General features: G+C 38.6%; 1 protein-coding gene across 1 annotated transcript; it reads right to left on the reverse strand.

Moving 5' to 3' along the window:
• Positions 1 to 1,733: 1,733 nt before the first annotated feature.
• On the reverse strand, positions 1,734 to 13,020 carry LOC142379676 (lysosomal-associated transmembrane protein 4B-like). Its single transcript, XM_075464772.1, has 7 exons — positions 12,774 to 13,020; positions 11,736 to 11,847; positions 10,006 to 10,079; positions 9,591 to 9,713; positions 9,315 to 9,413; positions 7,234 to 7,329; positions 1,734 to 2,956 (listed from the first exon to the last, which is right to left on the reverse strand). Exons 1-7 carry the CDS (start codon positions 12,882 to 12,884, stop codon positions 2,876 to 2,878), a joined length of 696 nt encoding a protein of 231 aa, XP_075320887.1. The 5' UTR covers positions 12,885 to 13,020; the 3' UTR covers positions 1,734 to 2,875.
• Between the last annotated feature and the right edge of the window lie 729 nt (positions 13,021 to 13,749).

Genomic DNA, 13,749 nt, shown 5'->3' on the forward strand with positions numbered 1-13,749 from the left:
AGCTTTTGGATGTTTTGCTGCACAGGTGGTTTAAAGTGATTTAAGAGAAGCTGAAAGGTACCACAGACTGTTTTCCTATCCAGTTCCCAGGGGCGCCATCCTTTACCATCCATATTCAGACTGCAACTTCAGCCATCTTAAAGATCTGGTATCAGTGTAGAAATTGCAAATACATCCACATTCAGGCAGAGTTACGTGGTATTTGTCATGAAGTACCAATCATGTTGATTAGGTAAAACAGGAAGTTGACGAATAACTGAATTCTGAAAAACTTTCTCAGAGGGATGAGACTAGTTCAGGGCTCAGTCTGCCCACAGCCCCACGTAGACATGTATATGGTAGCTGCTGACCTGGGACCTGCTGGGGTCACATATCCATGTTGCATCTCACACTGAGTGGTTGACCTCTGAACTCACATATGCTTGACATCTCATTGCCAAAATCTTCACATCATTATCTTAAGCTGCTGTTCTTCTTCTTGACTTTTTCTGCCGTAATAATGAATAATAATTTTCAACGATGTCCTTGCAGATTAACATTTTGCTGCCATGCTTCACCAGAGGATGTATTTATCTATGTAAAGACTTATTAAAATGCACTCTTTATGAAAATCTATTCTACGTTTTCATTCAAATATATTTATTTTATACTAGCTATTTGATAAATTGTGTGTATTGCTGTGCCGCAGAGCAATTATTTTGAAAGCCAAGATTGTATGTTTACGATGAAACACAAAAACGGCATGTACGGTGCGGCTTTTATGGGATTTGGTCTGTGTTTTGTACATTCCCTGTCCTTGATGGCTTTTCGTGATGTTGGTGAAAAAAGACCTAAGCTGTTTCCAGACCTCATTTTTAGGTGAGTACTCAGCAGGTGATCGACAAGCCAAATAAAAAATTATATAAGTTCTTGAGAACATTAATCAACAGATATTAAGAGACATTAATCAGACCTGGGTCATATGCAATTAACTCTGAGTTACTGCATTTAAAGACATTGAATAAAAATCTACTCACCTTGTTGTCAACACTAAAATATTTTCTTGAGAAATCCCACCACTGAATCAAGAGAAGACCACCAGCAGGAAAATCTGTCAGTCTAGTTGCTCCACAGTGTAAACACACCTATGCCCCAGCTCTCTGTCTTTTTGAACTGCTCAGCCCCTTACTCCATCTACTCGGTTTCTCTGTTTACACCCCCTCTGACTCTAACTTTGGAGACGCCTCTTGTTCTGCTCAGTCTGCTGGTAAAACAATAACTACAGTATGAGTGTTTCATGCACATTCAGATATCAATACTTAGCTTTAAAGCCACTGTATAAATGTGATAAATCGGGTAATGAATGTATCTCTTATGAGCAGTTTTTAAAATCAAACGTTCTCATAGGAAATGACTATTGTGATAGAGGTGATTGCAATTTCAAAAAATTAACTTTCTTCATCCTTTGCTGAACAGCAGTTTATGGAAAGACTGGGTAAGTAGAACCATCACTATTCCGACCCCTGTGAGGGCACCTTCCTGCCACACAATGAACAGATTTATACTGTCTCCTCTCACCTCAGTGACCAAATAGTTTCCAGGAGAACATATTATTTGATCTACAAAGTCAGCAAGAAAAAGTAATTGTATTAATTCTATATAAGTACTTGATAAAAAAAAAGTTACTTGGCTGAACTCAATTCTTAACATACAAACTGTACATGCTTCATCTACAAAAACACACACACCTCACATTTGTCAGTGAAATTTGATTTTAATAGACAAATAAATGTCACATCTTTATTCTCCATACAGCAGTGCTCTTCAAGTTTGACTTTTGCATCCTTGCAGGACATTTTGTGTCCGGGGAGCACCTTGCCAATAACTGCATCTGGTGGAACAGACTTGTGTAATATTTGAACAGACCACAAAGCTCCCATTGGCCTAATTGAAAAAACACAACCAAGGTCCATGTTTATTGAGCTTCAGGTTCCCTTCAAGCAACTCATTCTTAGTGACTACAAAGAGGAAACTGATTTCATATCAGTTAAGTCATAATAGATAAATAGCAGCCTGAGACATTTCCCGTCCATCAGTAGAAACACAGTTACATTTAAAAGTTAGCAATAATCAACCAGCACAATTCAACACTGGGTTTTTATGAAACAATTCTGTTTTCTGTTGAGTAAAACAGTAAAAAGAAGGTGATATGTTTGATATACACTAGGTTGCTCTTTGATCATGTCAGAATACAGGCAGATGCTTCTCTTTGGGAAACTTTCAGTCAAGGTGACACTTCATACAAAGAGCCTAAAAAGTGCCCTCCTGTGGAGATAACGTTTTGAATGAAGGCAATCCAACCCTGATCATGAGCAGAGACAAGACAGAAAGGAAACACATGATGACTCCTCACTCATACTATCACAGTTCACCAATGCGGCCAACAAGCTCCTCATTGTTGCTATTATGCATAAGATTAACATTTCTGTAGAGGCTGGGACTCACATAATACATCATACTATTAGAGATTACACAGAGAGCACAAATGGAATTCATAAAAATATAAATCATCTATCAAACATTCTAGTGCTTTCATATTTTGTTTCACCCAGATTCAAATGCAAAAAATGCACATCATTTCTGGAATTACACTAAGAGAGACAGAACAGATTAATATATAAGGAAAAACACGAGATAATCAGTAATAACAGGAAGAGATGAGAAGTCACGGTGGTGGTGCTTTTGCACATGTACATAGGTATACATGTGTGTAGTATGTGTGTAGCTACAGTATATCCATGCATATACTGTACACTGGAGAGGCAGTGTGGTGCATAAAATTTTGCTGGGGTCTTATTAACAGCAGGATTTATTCAGCAGAATGCTGGGATTGTGCTCATGCAGTAGCAGCAGCGCGAGATGGAGGTGCCTGTTTGGGAGGAACACTGACATGGTCGTCGTATGGTGGGAGCAGCACCTGGGGATTAAAAAAGGAGGTGAAACACAAAAGGAATATATGTAAACAACAGTGCAGCAATATGACAATACTTATAATGTATAAGTGCTCAAACATCAAACTTATAATGTTTGAGCACGTCTAAGTTGCATCATCTGTTTTTGTGCAAATTCAAAATGAAGAACCAAATTAAACTTTGGATTCAATAAAAGCTGTTTTTTTGTCTCAATGCTAACATGCTCACAATGAATCCTTACATGCGTCTATTTTCCAGGTATGAATACCATGTGATATCTTAGCTCAGGTAAAACTGTCTTTGGTTAGGGTTGTTCTTTAGGTTTTATTATGGTTAAGTCTAGATAAAAGTTGGCATCAGGGGTTAAAAATTAGAATAGAGTTATAGACATTTTCACAGATTAAAACCAAATATTAAGCGACTGGACAATTTAAAAGCTCCAAATAATCTTCCACCCCTGGCACAAGTACAGCTGAAAAATAATTTTATTAGATTTCCTTCAAACAAAACATTGAACAAATTTGACATTTTCACTGCATTACCAAAATGTTATGCAACCAACATTTCAGCTGCACTAAAGTGTCCAAAAAGTAATTACAAACTGAGGTGAAGGACCAGCCTAAATTATCATTCAGATTTTTACCTGCCAATAAAAAAAAAAAAAGTTGGGTGCTCTGGCAGGAAGTCCCTGGCCTGCCTTTACTTTTAATTCTGGGAACAACAAGCAACACAGTGCTCACAATATAAGCTCAAAATTTATAGAAATTACTGTTTCTGGGTCACTAAATCATTATATGTATTTTGCATTATTTGAAACTGTCACACATGCTCAGAAACAGTCAAATTAAATCAAATTTTTAAGGCTCCAAAAACATAACATGCCCACATTTTCCTAAATTGGCAATATGTGAAATTGTCACAAAGATATTTCCAAACTATTAGATGTTCCAAATGTTTATGAAGAAGTACAAGGAGGTAGACAACGGTGTAACACCAAGGACTGTCACACAAGAGAATGAAGGTGAAGTCTCATCTGACCCAATCACCTAAAACAACCTTTTAATTTCCTACTTTGTCACTGTCGGTTAGGGTTAGGCAAAAAAATACATGGTTATGCTTTAATCACAAAAAATACATAATTACAGTTTGCATCACGTTGAACACTTTCCCAGAAACAACAGGAAATTAAAAAAGTTACCAATTTCTGGACCTTTATGAGGAGACTACTGTGTTTAAGTATTTCACTGTGAGACTGAGCTGAATAAGAGAAGATTCATCTTCTCTTATTCCTCACTCACACTGAACAAATGTAGGGTGAGGTGGTGAGGTCTGTTTTATTTCAATAATGGCTGCCTGCAGCACGGAAGTCCTCATCTGGGCTGGAAAGCTCTCTTTGCTTAGTGCTGTGACATGTTGCTTATTATAGGAACTAGATAAATCGTTTCTACAAGCTTTTTCTTTCAAAAATTCAAGTCTAACCATCCTCTCAGCTTGACCCTTCACCAGCAGAGTACCCAAGCTGACTTCATGTGGAGTGAGAAGACCGCAGATGTGGCTCAACACCCATTTTGGTTTCGCTGTTGATAACTCAGCAAACAAAAATGCTCTCTGAATGGTTCAGCTGACTTCATATAAAACACCATGTGCCCGACCTGTGTGTGCAATGTTTTAAACCATGAGTCACTGAATGTGTCAGCGCATAGAGACAGCTGCAGTCCTGCCTCTGTGACAATAAATCTTGCTGTTTTTCAAGAAAAATGGACATATAATAATCCATCATGTCTTTTAGCCTACAGCACAAATGAGAATTATAGCTCCTCTTACGGCTCACTTCATTTCTGAGAACCTATACAAAAAAACAGCCTATTGTCCTTTCTCGTTTTTGCCTGACCACAACAGCAGGGCCAGCCTTAGAAACGTGAATCACTGTCTTTCTGCATGATAGACTGAAAAAATAAATCACTATTAACAGTGCAGCTGACCTCAATAGCCTTGAGACAACCAGCACATGGGACAGGTCACATCAACACCTTTAAATCATAGCTACAGAGGATAACTTGCAATCACATTCTCTGAATTGCATGCTTGAGTCTCTGCGGACACATCAGTGACTCACCGATAAGAATATTTTCAACCTGCATGACCCAATGTAGGACCCAACGTTGTCTAATTTGGGGTTGTAAATAACATTATAAACATACATGTATATATATATATCTATATATATATATAGATATATATATATAGATATAAATACTGTATATCATGATATGATATCATATATATGATATCAGTATCACTGATGAATTGTTACAAAGCTATACATATATATATATATATATATATCATTGACCTTGTTATGAAAATTCTTAACAGGAAAGAAACTGACATGACAATCACAAATTTATTTCAGTATTACTCGACCGTATCTTCTATCTCTATGTTGCGTGCTTAGAAACGTTCAAAAATGATAACTGTGTGTTGATGATAAACAAACAATAACAAAGGCAGCACAGAAGATCAAGGTAGAAGGAGTTTGCAGGAAATTGACATAAGGTGGATGGATACGACTGATAATATCTGCTGGTGACAAGCATCGTTTAATTTCAGCAGACAAATCCACAATCTGCAACTGCACCAGAGGAGCATAGAAACATTACCTAAAGGGAGAGTGGCTTTGCAAGAGTCATCACCCATGTCAACTTCATAAAGAGAAATGTCTCTCATTTCCTTCTCTGACGCATTTCAGGGGTTACTTATTGCTCCTCTACAGCCAAATAAGCGTCCGTGTGGGTGTGAATGACTTTTCTGTATGTTAAGAAATTTGCCTCATATGGACTGCATTTGTGCACTTTTGACCTGATTAATAATGTAACGCCACGCAAGCAGCTAACTAAAAGCAACAAACCTGCCCGGGGTCTGTGGGGAGCTCTAATTGAGTATGCCTGGCCCCAACTGAAAAAGCATACCTGTCAGAGTGAGGCTGATGTTAAGATACGAAGGGCAAGGGTTTTTTTTGGTCATGCGAGCCGGAGAGGGGCCTCCTGTTATTCTATTTACAGCTCAGGTGTTTTAAACATCAGGAGTCTGTGGATGTCTCAGTTGCTAAAAAGCCCAAAACGTCACATAAAACCACACAATGTACTAAGATGTGGAGCGTTGTTTCAAATTGCGTAGAATGTCGCACTCAGAGGAGTCTTAAGCTGCAGACCAGGAGTACATGTTCATCAAAATACCTGTGAAACCCAGTATATTTCAAGTTCAAATATCAGTCCTCATGGAGCCAGCTACTGACAACTCCTTATGTGCTTCTGTGCCGATAGTCAAAACAGGTCATTAGTGTTTCTACAGCCTCATTTTTCTTCTCCCTTCTGTAAGAGTATAAGTGGTTATAATTGGCGTGTGGGTAGCAGCGCTCAGTGGGCCAGGCTTGGCTAAAAGGACACCAACAGGAGGCCCAGAAACACGCAGACAGAGCTCACTTACTGTATGAGCGCTGAGTCTCAGCCACCATTCTAATGGCTTTGCCAGCATGGAGCCTCATCTCTCCTTCCGAGTCTGTTCATCCATCCATGCTACTGTGGCCTCCATAAAACTGCCTGCTACGACAGCCCAGCTTTATATTTCCTTCCCCCCCATAACATGATGACTTTACAGTTGCCAGATTGGCCTGAACAGAGAAAACCTACGCAGATGATAGAAGCGTGACAAGTGGTCTGGATTGAATAAGGAAATCATTTTTCCACAATTGTGGGCTGTTTTGTTGACTTTGGACAGTAGACAAAGGAGCAGATCGAGATCAGACACTGTTTTATGTTGGATTCTGAGATGATGATGTAGACATAAAGAGACTAAGAAGACTAAGTATAGCAACAATATGAGTGTTAACATTTAAACATACTGTACACATTGACAAAGGGATACAGCTTATTCCAAAAATTCTACTTATTTCCTTAAAACATGCTTGTTTGTTTGCCACATATCATAATCTGTTTTCAAAATTGTTCCCTTTGAGTTTATGTTAATAAAAGTATTTGTACAGCTGTACACTGCACACAAGGAATGCCAGCAGTATTAGTGTTGATCCGAGAGCACTCGGACGACCTTTAGCCTTGCACACAGATGTATGTGGCAGCTCATTGGAAAATATGATTAGCGCTCACACGGGTTGTCAGACAGCAGAAAATCTGGAAGCAAATTCCTTTTTTTGTGTGTAACCTCATTCTTTAAACACAGATTTAAAACTATGAACTCACCATTGCTAAACAAAAGGTAAACTTACCGTGGTGTCATTGGTCGTAACGTAGAGCAAGATTTCAGAACCACCCCTTCCACTCACATATCTGTAGCAGTTCCACACACATGCTATCAGATATGCCTGGTGCCAGATAAAAAGAGAACAAAAACACTCATTAGAGGCTTGAACTGCAGAACACCAATATTATTCTTAAGGTAATGGTAAATGAAAAATGGTAGTCAATGATTCTTCGCGAACATATTTTTCTTAATATGATGATACCTTAGCAGCCTAACTGTGGACGGTGGAGTTGTTGAGTTGATCAATTTCTCATATCTCAGCAATTATTGTAACGTCTAGTGTGAAACTTTATGCCAACATTTATGTCTTTCATTTCCATCGCCAGGTAAAATAAAGTTTCATGCAATAATAACTATAAAATGAATGGCATTTCCATCTGCCTCCACTGAATATTTGTATTTTGAACTAAGTATCAATAACTCTGAACTAAGATGGCAAAAATTGCTAACACTAAACAATAGAATGCTATCCCTGCAAACACACAGCTTTTAGTTCTGAGGATCGCAGTACCAAAGTTATTATGTCTCGCAAAGCTGTAGACCTTTATTACACTTAGTGTCAAGTTTTTGAGCAACATTTAAATTCTAAGACAGCCACCTTACAACAAACTATGTGCCGAAGGGAAATGTAGGAGAAATGCTAAGGCTCCAAAATCTAATTGGGCCATCTTGCCTGCAAGGACGCCGTGGTGCGAGTGTGTTTTCTGCATGCAGATAGACGCAGATTGCTTCGTGCTTACATGAACAGCATGCCCCATAGAGCATGAAATACTCATGAAATTCTGTAATTCAAAGAACCTCTCGGTCTTGTTGAATTCATACTCTGTTTACAAGGTCTTTGGAAGGGTTGTACGACATTTTATAATCATGAAAAACAAGCTCCTGTTGTTCTCTGTTATCTAGAAATCATCTGGCTCTCAGCAGGCAGCTTGCTACTGGACAGAACGCCTCTGCCAAACACAACACCATCTGCTACATCAATCCATCTGTTTGAAGATCCAAAGCTTGTCTGAGCTCTCGAACTTTCTTACTATCATAACCCAATTAAGAGGCCTCTTTAATGCCCTCACAGCTCTGATGTATGAATGGCCTCTATTGGAATGTGTAGAGATATGTTTGCTGGGATGGAGGTCGCTCAATTTTCCCTTCAGTCCCCTGCAAAGAATACTCAATATGTGAAAAATAATGCTTATTTTTGCTAAATCACTTGCGGAGTAAAACATACTTCTTCTAGGAATGACATTGGAATAAAAAGGATCAAGATCTATGTTTGCAGAGAGGAAGAAATAACTCACAAATGTGAACTAAAAGCTTTCAAGTTGTTGCAATAATTACTAACCTGTAATTTAAGATTGCTTCCATTTTGTTATTAAAAAAATGGAAGAATTTAAATAAGCATTTTCTTTGGAGACAACATCTGGAGTCGGCATACCTCCGAAAAAATGTGTGTTGAAAGTAGGGATACACAGAAATTTCAGCTTGACATCAGTATTTGATTTTCAGCTTTTTGACTGCCACAGGCCTGTCAGCAAATAGGATTACTCAGGATCAGCCAAAGACAGTGGCTGACAGTGATATTTTTACGTAAGCACTGAAAATTCGTTGAGTTGGTAATGACCTAACAGGCTAAAAACTCTTGACGTGAGAGCTTCTGATAAATTTTTTATCTTTGCTAATTTAAGATAACGTGGTGAAGATCTGAAATCATTTTATAATGCATACTTCATTGTTTCTCTAGCATTTAGGAGAAAATAGATGATAAAAAGAGTCAATATTGGCTATTGGGCAAGTTTTCATTTTTAACATCTGTTCATCCGTAGTTTCAGCAAATCTAGGTCCGCCATTTCTATTTTTAGTGACGATGAAGTCACATCTGAACATGGTGTTACATAAAAAACACCAGTCTGTGTCACAAGATTACATAATATTGTTATGTTGTCAAAAAACTTATGGCATTCCAAAGATGAGCCTGGCCATCCCGGAAAGAATTCTAAGAGCGGCTAACCATGTTCCAAAAATATCTGAATTAAAGTATGAAAATATTACCTTGAAGCCAAGAATACAGCCAATGAAGAGCAACACGATGAGCACCAGGCACACATTACTGAGAGCAGCGACCTCCTCTTTGTAGGGGAAATTATCAGGCTGCAGAGGGGACAGAAAAAGAGCAGTCAGTAAACAGCAGAGATTTCATGTAAGGCTAGAAGAGAACCACTCATTAGGCCATAAAGACAAGTGTAGCTGCACATCCATACTGATGTGAGAAATACTACATGATAAGGTGCCACTGATTTCAGGGCAAAAACACCTGAGGTTTCTTACCAGTTGCTGCAGGTAATCCTGTATCGTATTTGGGTAAACCACAATGCTGACAGCCACCAGGGTGTTGAGAGCAAAGTCAAATATTTGGTAGCAGAAAAAGGGAATGATCCAGGCAGCACGCAGCTAAAACAAAGACATTTATTTCAGGTATTTAGGATAGGCTGAGATTAAAAGAGTAGAGTAGCAAGCTGGAATTTGAACAACACGGTGGACATAAATCAGAACTCAAACAGGGTCACAGGTAGATTACAGTGTGTTGCTAAGAGAGAGTTGGAAAAGAAATTTGAAAAATTTGTACAGTAATATAGAATCAGCATCACAATTGTTTTAAACAATTTGGAAACCTTTTATGTTGTGGGAGACAAAGCTTCAGGGATCTCTGAGTGCAAGTTAGCAGGAAAAACATTTTGTTTACCTTGTAAGCGCCGTATGTGGCCATCCCACATATGAGTATCATCAGTAGAGAGATTGCAGAGGCAATGCACATGTCTGGAGAAGCAAAAGAAGTAAAGTCAGAAAAGCAAAATACAAATTCCAACTGTTGCTGTTTATTTTACCTATTGTGAGATCTACTTCGCAGAACCACAGTGAATTCAAAATAATATTTCTATAAAAATGTTTACAACATCATAAACAGCCTGGCTCATCTGTCTGTAGAACACTGTGTGCAGGAAAAAATATGACATGCTGCATCTGTCAACCAGAATTTTCACCCGCATTTGTGGGTTGCTCTGTCAACCTGACCTCATACAAACTCGGCATGGCAGAAGAGAAGGAATCTTTTTGTTATATGAGGATAGAATGGGGTAGAATCAAAACACATGTAGTAAGTGAAGTAAGGGACAGAGAATATTTTGCAGCTGAGTCACAGTATGAATCACATTTTACCTCATGAAAAGACTTAATATTTGCCACTTCATTAAAATACCAAAGAGGAAATGCTCAAAAGCTAATGAGAAGACTGAGATAGTTCTCAACGTAAAAATATTTTTGGGGCCAAAATTAAGGGGAAAAAATTGTGAAAAACATCCAGTGATTTTTTTGTTCTGATTTGTTTAAACTATTTTGATTATTAATTCATCTTTAAGCATGAGAGTTGTTGGTTCATATATGTATGAATTTTGGAAAAATACAAGCTAGCTGTTAGCTACTGCTTATGCTTGTACTTTTTGCTAGCTAAGCTACATTACACTAAGCTAATTAGCACCAAACTTGCTGTGTAGCTACTGAGCACAGAAACAAATAGTGACATTTTTCCGAAAAAGTATAGTTTCGAAAAAATAATTAAATGAGCATGATTTGGGGAGAAACAGCTTGTTTCTTTGTTTCAATATAAAAATGATAAACTGGCAAAACAATTTCACACATGAGAAAAAGCAAAGCATTGCCCACTGTCTCGTGGGCTTATTAGCTCTTTGATGAATGCCCAACAAACTTTTTCGAAACAATTTTTAGAGCCAGTGAAAAAAGGAAAACTGTTATTTGGCTGGAACAATAAGTTTGAAATAACTATAAGGTGTATTGTAATGTGGAATAAGAAAAATCACATCAATCTCCATTACTTATTGTTTTTCAGTTCTTAACACTTGACACCAAAGAACCACATCACAGTGTTCCGCTTCCCTCTTTTGTGTTTCTAATGAAGGGGTGGCACAGAACAGGGTGGCTCAACCTACATTAATGGATCACCCTTGTCATTTGGAACAGGGACATTACAGTCATTCCCGATTAGAGACTCCCAGCACCATGTGTTGGGGGTCACCACTAGTCAAGACTGTTCCAAATAACTCCTGGTGTGCTAAGACAGCTTTCCACATTCTCTGGACAGATGGACATTAGGCTTACTTATGTCTGCGGCTTTGGGTGATTGATTTATACTGAAGTGTTGAATGTCGTGAAGACAAATGTGAGGCCACTTTAGTAACACAATTAATTGTTCCATTCGGAAAGAGTTGGACTTTTGGATGGAGTTGTGGATATAGTTTCAGATAGAGCAGAAACGTTACAAAATTCTCAGGTAAACAAAATGTTTACTTGGGTAAATATAATTGAGCTAATAGTGATGTTCTCTAAAATCTATTATACATCTCTGCAGGCCACTTATGGGATATTTATTTTTAAAGCAATGGTTTCTGGGCTACTTACTGGCATCATCCATGACATCCAGGTCATTAGCCAACTCAGCGCTGGTCAGGTGGTACTGCTCAGGATCACTGAGCGCTGTGAGCAGGATAAGTAACACCACTGCATTGATGAGCTTAGGAACAGAGGACATAAGGGAGAATAAAGACAAATATATGGACAGTTGGGCAGATGGTGATATTCAGAGCACATGAACATGGCACATGAAATCTCAAAACCATCTAACATGAAATGGATTTATTTATCAATTATCTGCAGAGTAAAACGGATGTGGGTCCTCTTGATACTTTAGTTGTGTATATTCTAAGCCATGACTAAAAAGCAGAAGAGGATTATTAAAGATTGTACTGGAGATAAATGTTGAACTGCATGTCTACAGTAAAGCTCCACATAAGTCTTTGTTTTCCTCTGGCCAGTGTAGTTCATTATGCAGATGACTCATATGTCCCCACTGATAGGGTGAATGTAATGGAAAATTCTCCACAGTCAATAGGCAGTCTGACACAAAACCTGCTACCTGAAGAGGCCCGCTGCTAATTTATTCATAGAGAGCAGAGACAGGATTTTTCCACATGTAGTGTATGGTTAAGTTAACCCTGTCCTGCACATTTAGCCTGACAAAACTACTGCATTCCACAAAAATGCGTCCAATCTTCCAACAAGAATTTCACTGAGCATGCCCAATCCATCACCTTTGAAATAATGAGACTTTGTATAATGCTGTCTGCAAACTGGAGTTTGAGTAATCATGAAAAATCTATAGGCTATAGATCGAGGGTGGACCAACCTAAAACAGACTATATCACAGAGCCTTTATATGGCATCTACAAGTCCAAAATAGAAAATAGTTAAAGTTTACAGGATAAGGTCAAATAAAATGATGCCATCCTTGTCTGAAAGTAAGAATTCATATCACAGACTACACTTTTAAAATCCTGCAGACCCATAACATGCATCCTGTGATGAGGTTATGCCTCCCCGGTGGTCTCTCTGGATGTCTACATGGATGCCGTCAGTGACAGACAGATAGGCGGTGCTCACCATGTACCAGACCCCCAGGATGATGGTTCCTGTGCGGACATGGTAGCACAGACAGCAGCTTGTGGAATACCAGCGGTCCCACGGGGAGATCATCATCTTGTCTGTGAACATTTAGACGCGGGTTCGGCGTTTGCACTCAGAGAGAAAGAGAGACCTTGCTGTCCGATCGACGTCCGTTGAGCGTCGACTGTCACCGAGAAATGACGAAGAGCAACCCTCTGTCACCGGGTTTTGTCCGTTGTTTACCTACTGCTTGAGCGGCTTAAGCGGAGCAGCGGGCGTCAAGTCAGAGTAAGAGCACTTGTGACTTCCAGTTTCAAAATAAACCCTTCTCATCTGTCCGAATGACCAATCATTATTAGTCCTTGAAAAATCATGGGACGCTTCGCTTGATTCTCTTTTCATTCGGTTTCACAATATACTTAATGTGAATCGATCAAATGTTTTTTGAAGGCAAAATGACGATATTTACAGGCTGTAATTAAGCTTATAATTATAATTAAGCTTACTTTTTACTAGTATAAAAGGCAATACTCTTCTTAAAATCAAAGGCCAGCCTCATCTACAGCTATCGAGTAGAATACGCTGTAAATGTATGTATCAGGAATTCTTATTCTAGACGTTTATCTCAATATACACAAGAATGAGTTCGACAGCACGCTTTTACCTTTGAAGACAAATCTTCAGCGTTTCCGGTCAAACCCAGGGTAAAAGTGGTGGCTTGAGGAGAGGTCGCATTAACTTGTCCTGTAATGATAAACAGGTCAGTGTGTGAGTTTAAATAGGCTCAAATCCGATGATGCAACCAGTCATTTCGAGAAAGTAACTAACTACTTTAATCTGGAATTTACCAGGTATTTCTTTAAACAGCAATGCGACATTTTTTTTTTTTTAATGGGAGGAATTGGGGTACTTCGAGATGTTTAAACTTTCCAGCCAAGATTTCCGGTTGCCCTTTAAAAATTCTACTCTTTAA

This window comes from Odontesthes bonariensis, chromosome 5 (assembly GCF_027942865.1).
Source record: "Odontesthes bonariensis isolate fOdoBon6 chromosome 5, fOdoBon6.hap1, whole genome shotgun sequence".
Taxonomy (NCBI): domain Eukaryota; kingdom Metazoa; phylum Chordata; class Actinopteri; order Atheriniformes; family Atherinopsidae; genus Odontesthes; species Odontesthes bonariensis.

What these genes read in the sequence shown, in the direction of transcription:
- LOC142379676 (XM_075464772.1), bottom strand. Translation starts at nt 12,884, where the DNA reads ATGTTCACAGACAAGATGATGATCTCCCCGTGGGACCGCTGGTATTCC. An exon ending in TCCTGGGGGTCTGGTACATG is followed by an intron (nt 11,848 to 12,773) that starts GTGAGCACCGCC and finishes TCTGTTCCTAAG; the next exon opens with CTCATCAATGCAGTGGTGTT. An exon ending in GGATGTCATGGATGATGCCA is followed by an intron (nt 10,080 to 11,735) that starts GTAAGTAGCCCA and finishes TTGCTTCTCCAG; the next exon opens with ACATGTGCATTGCCTCTGCA.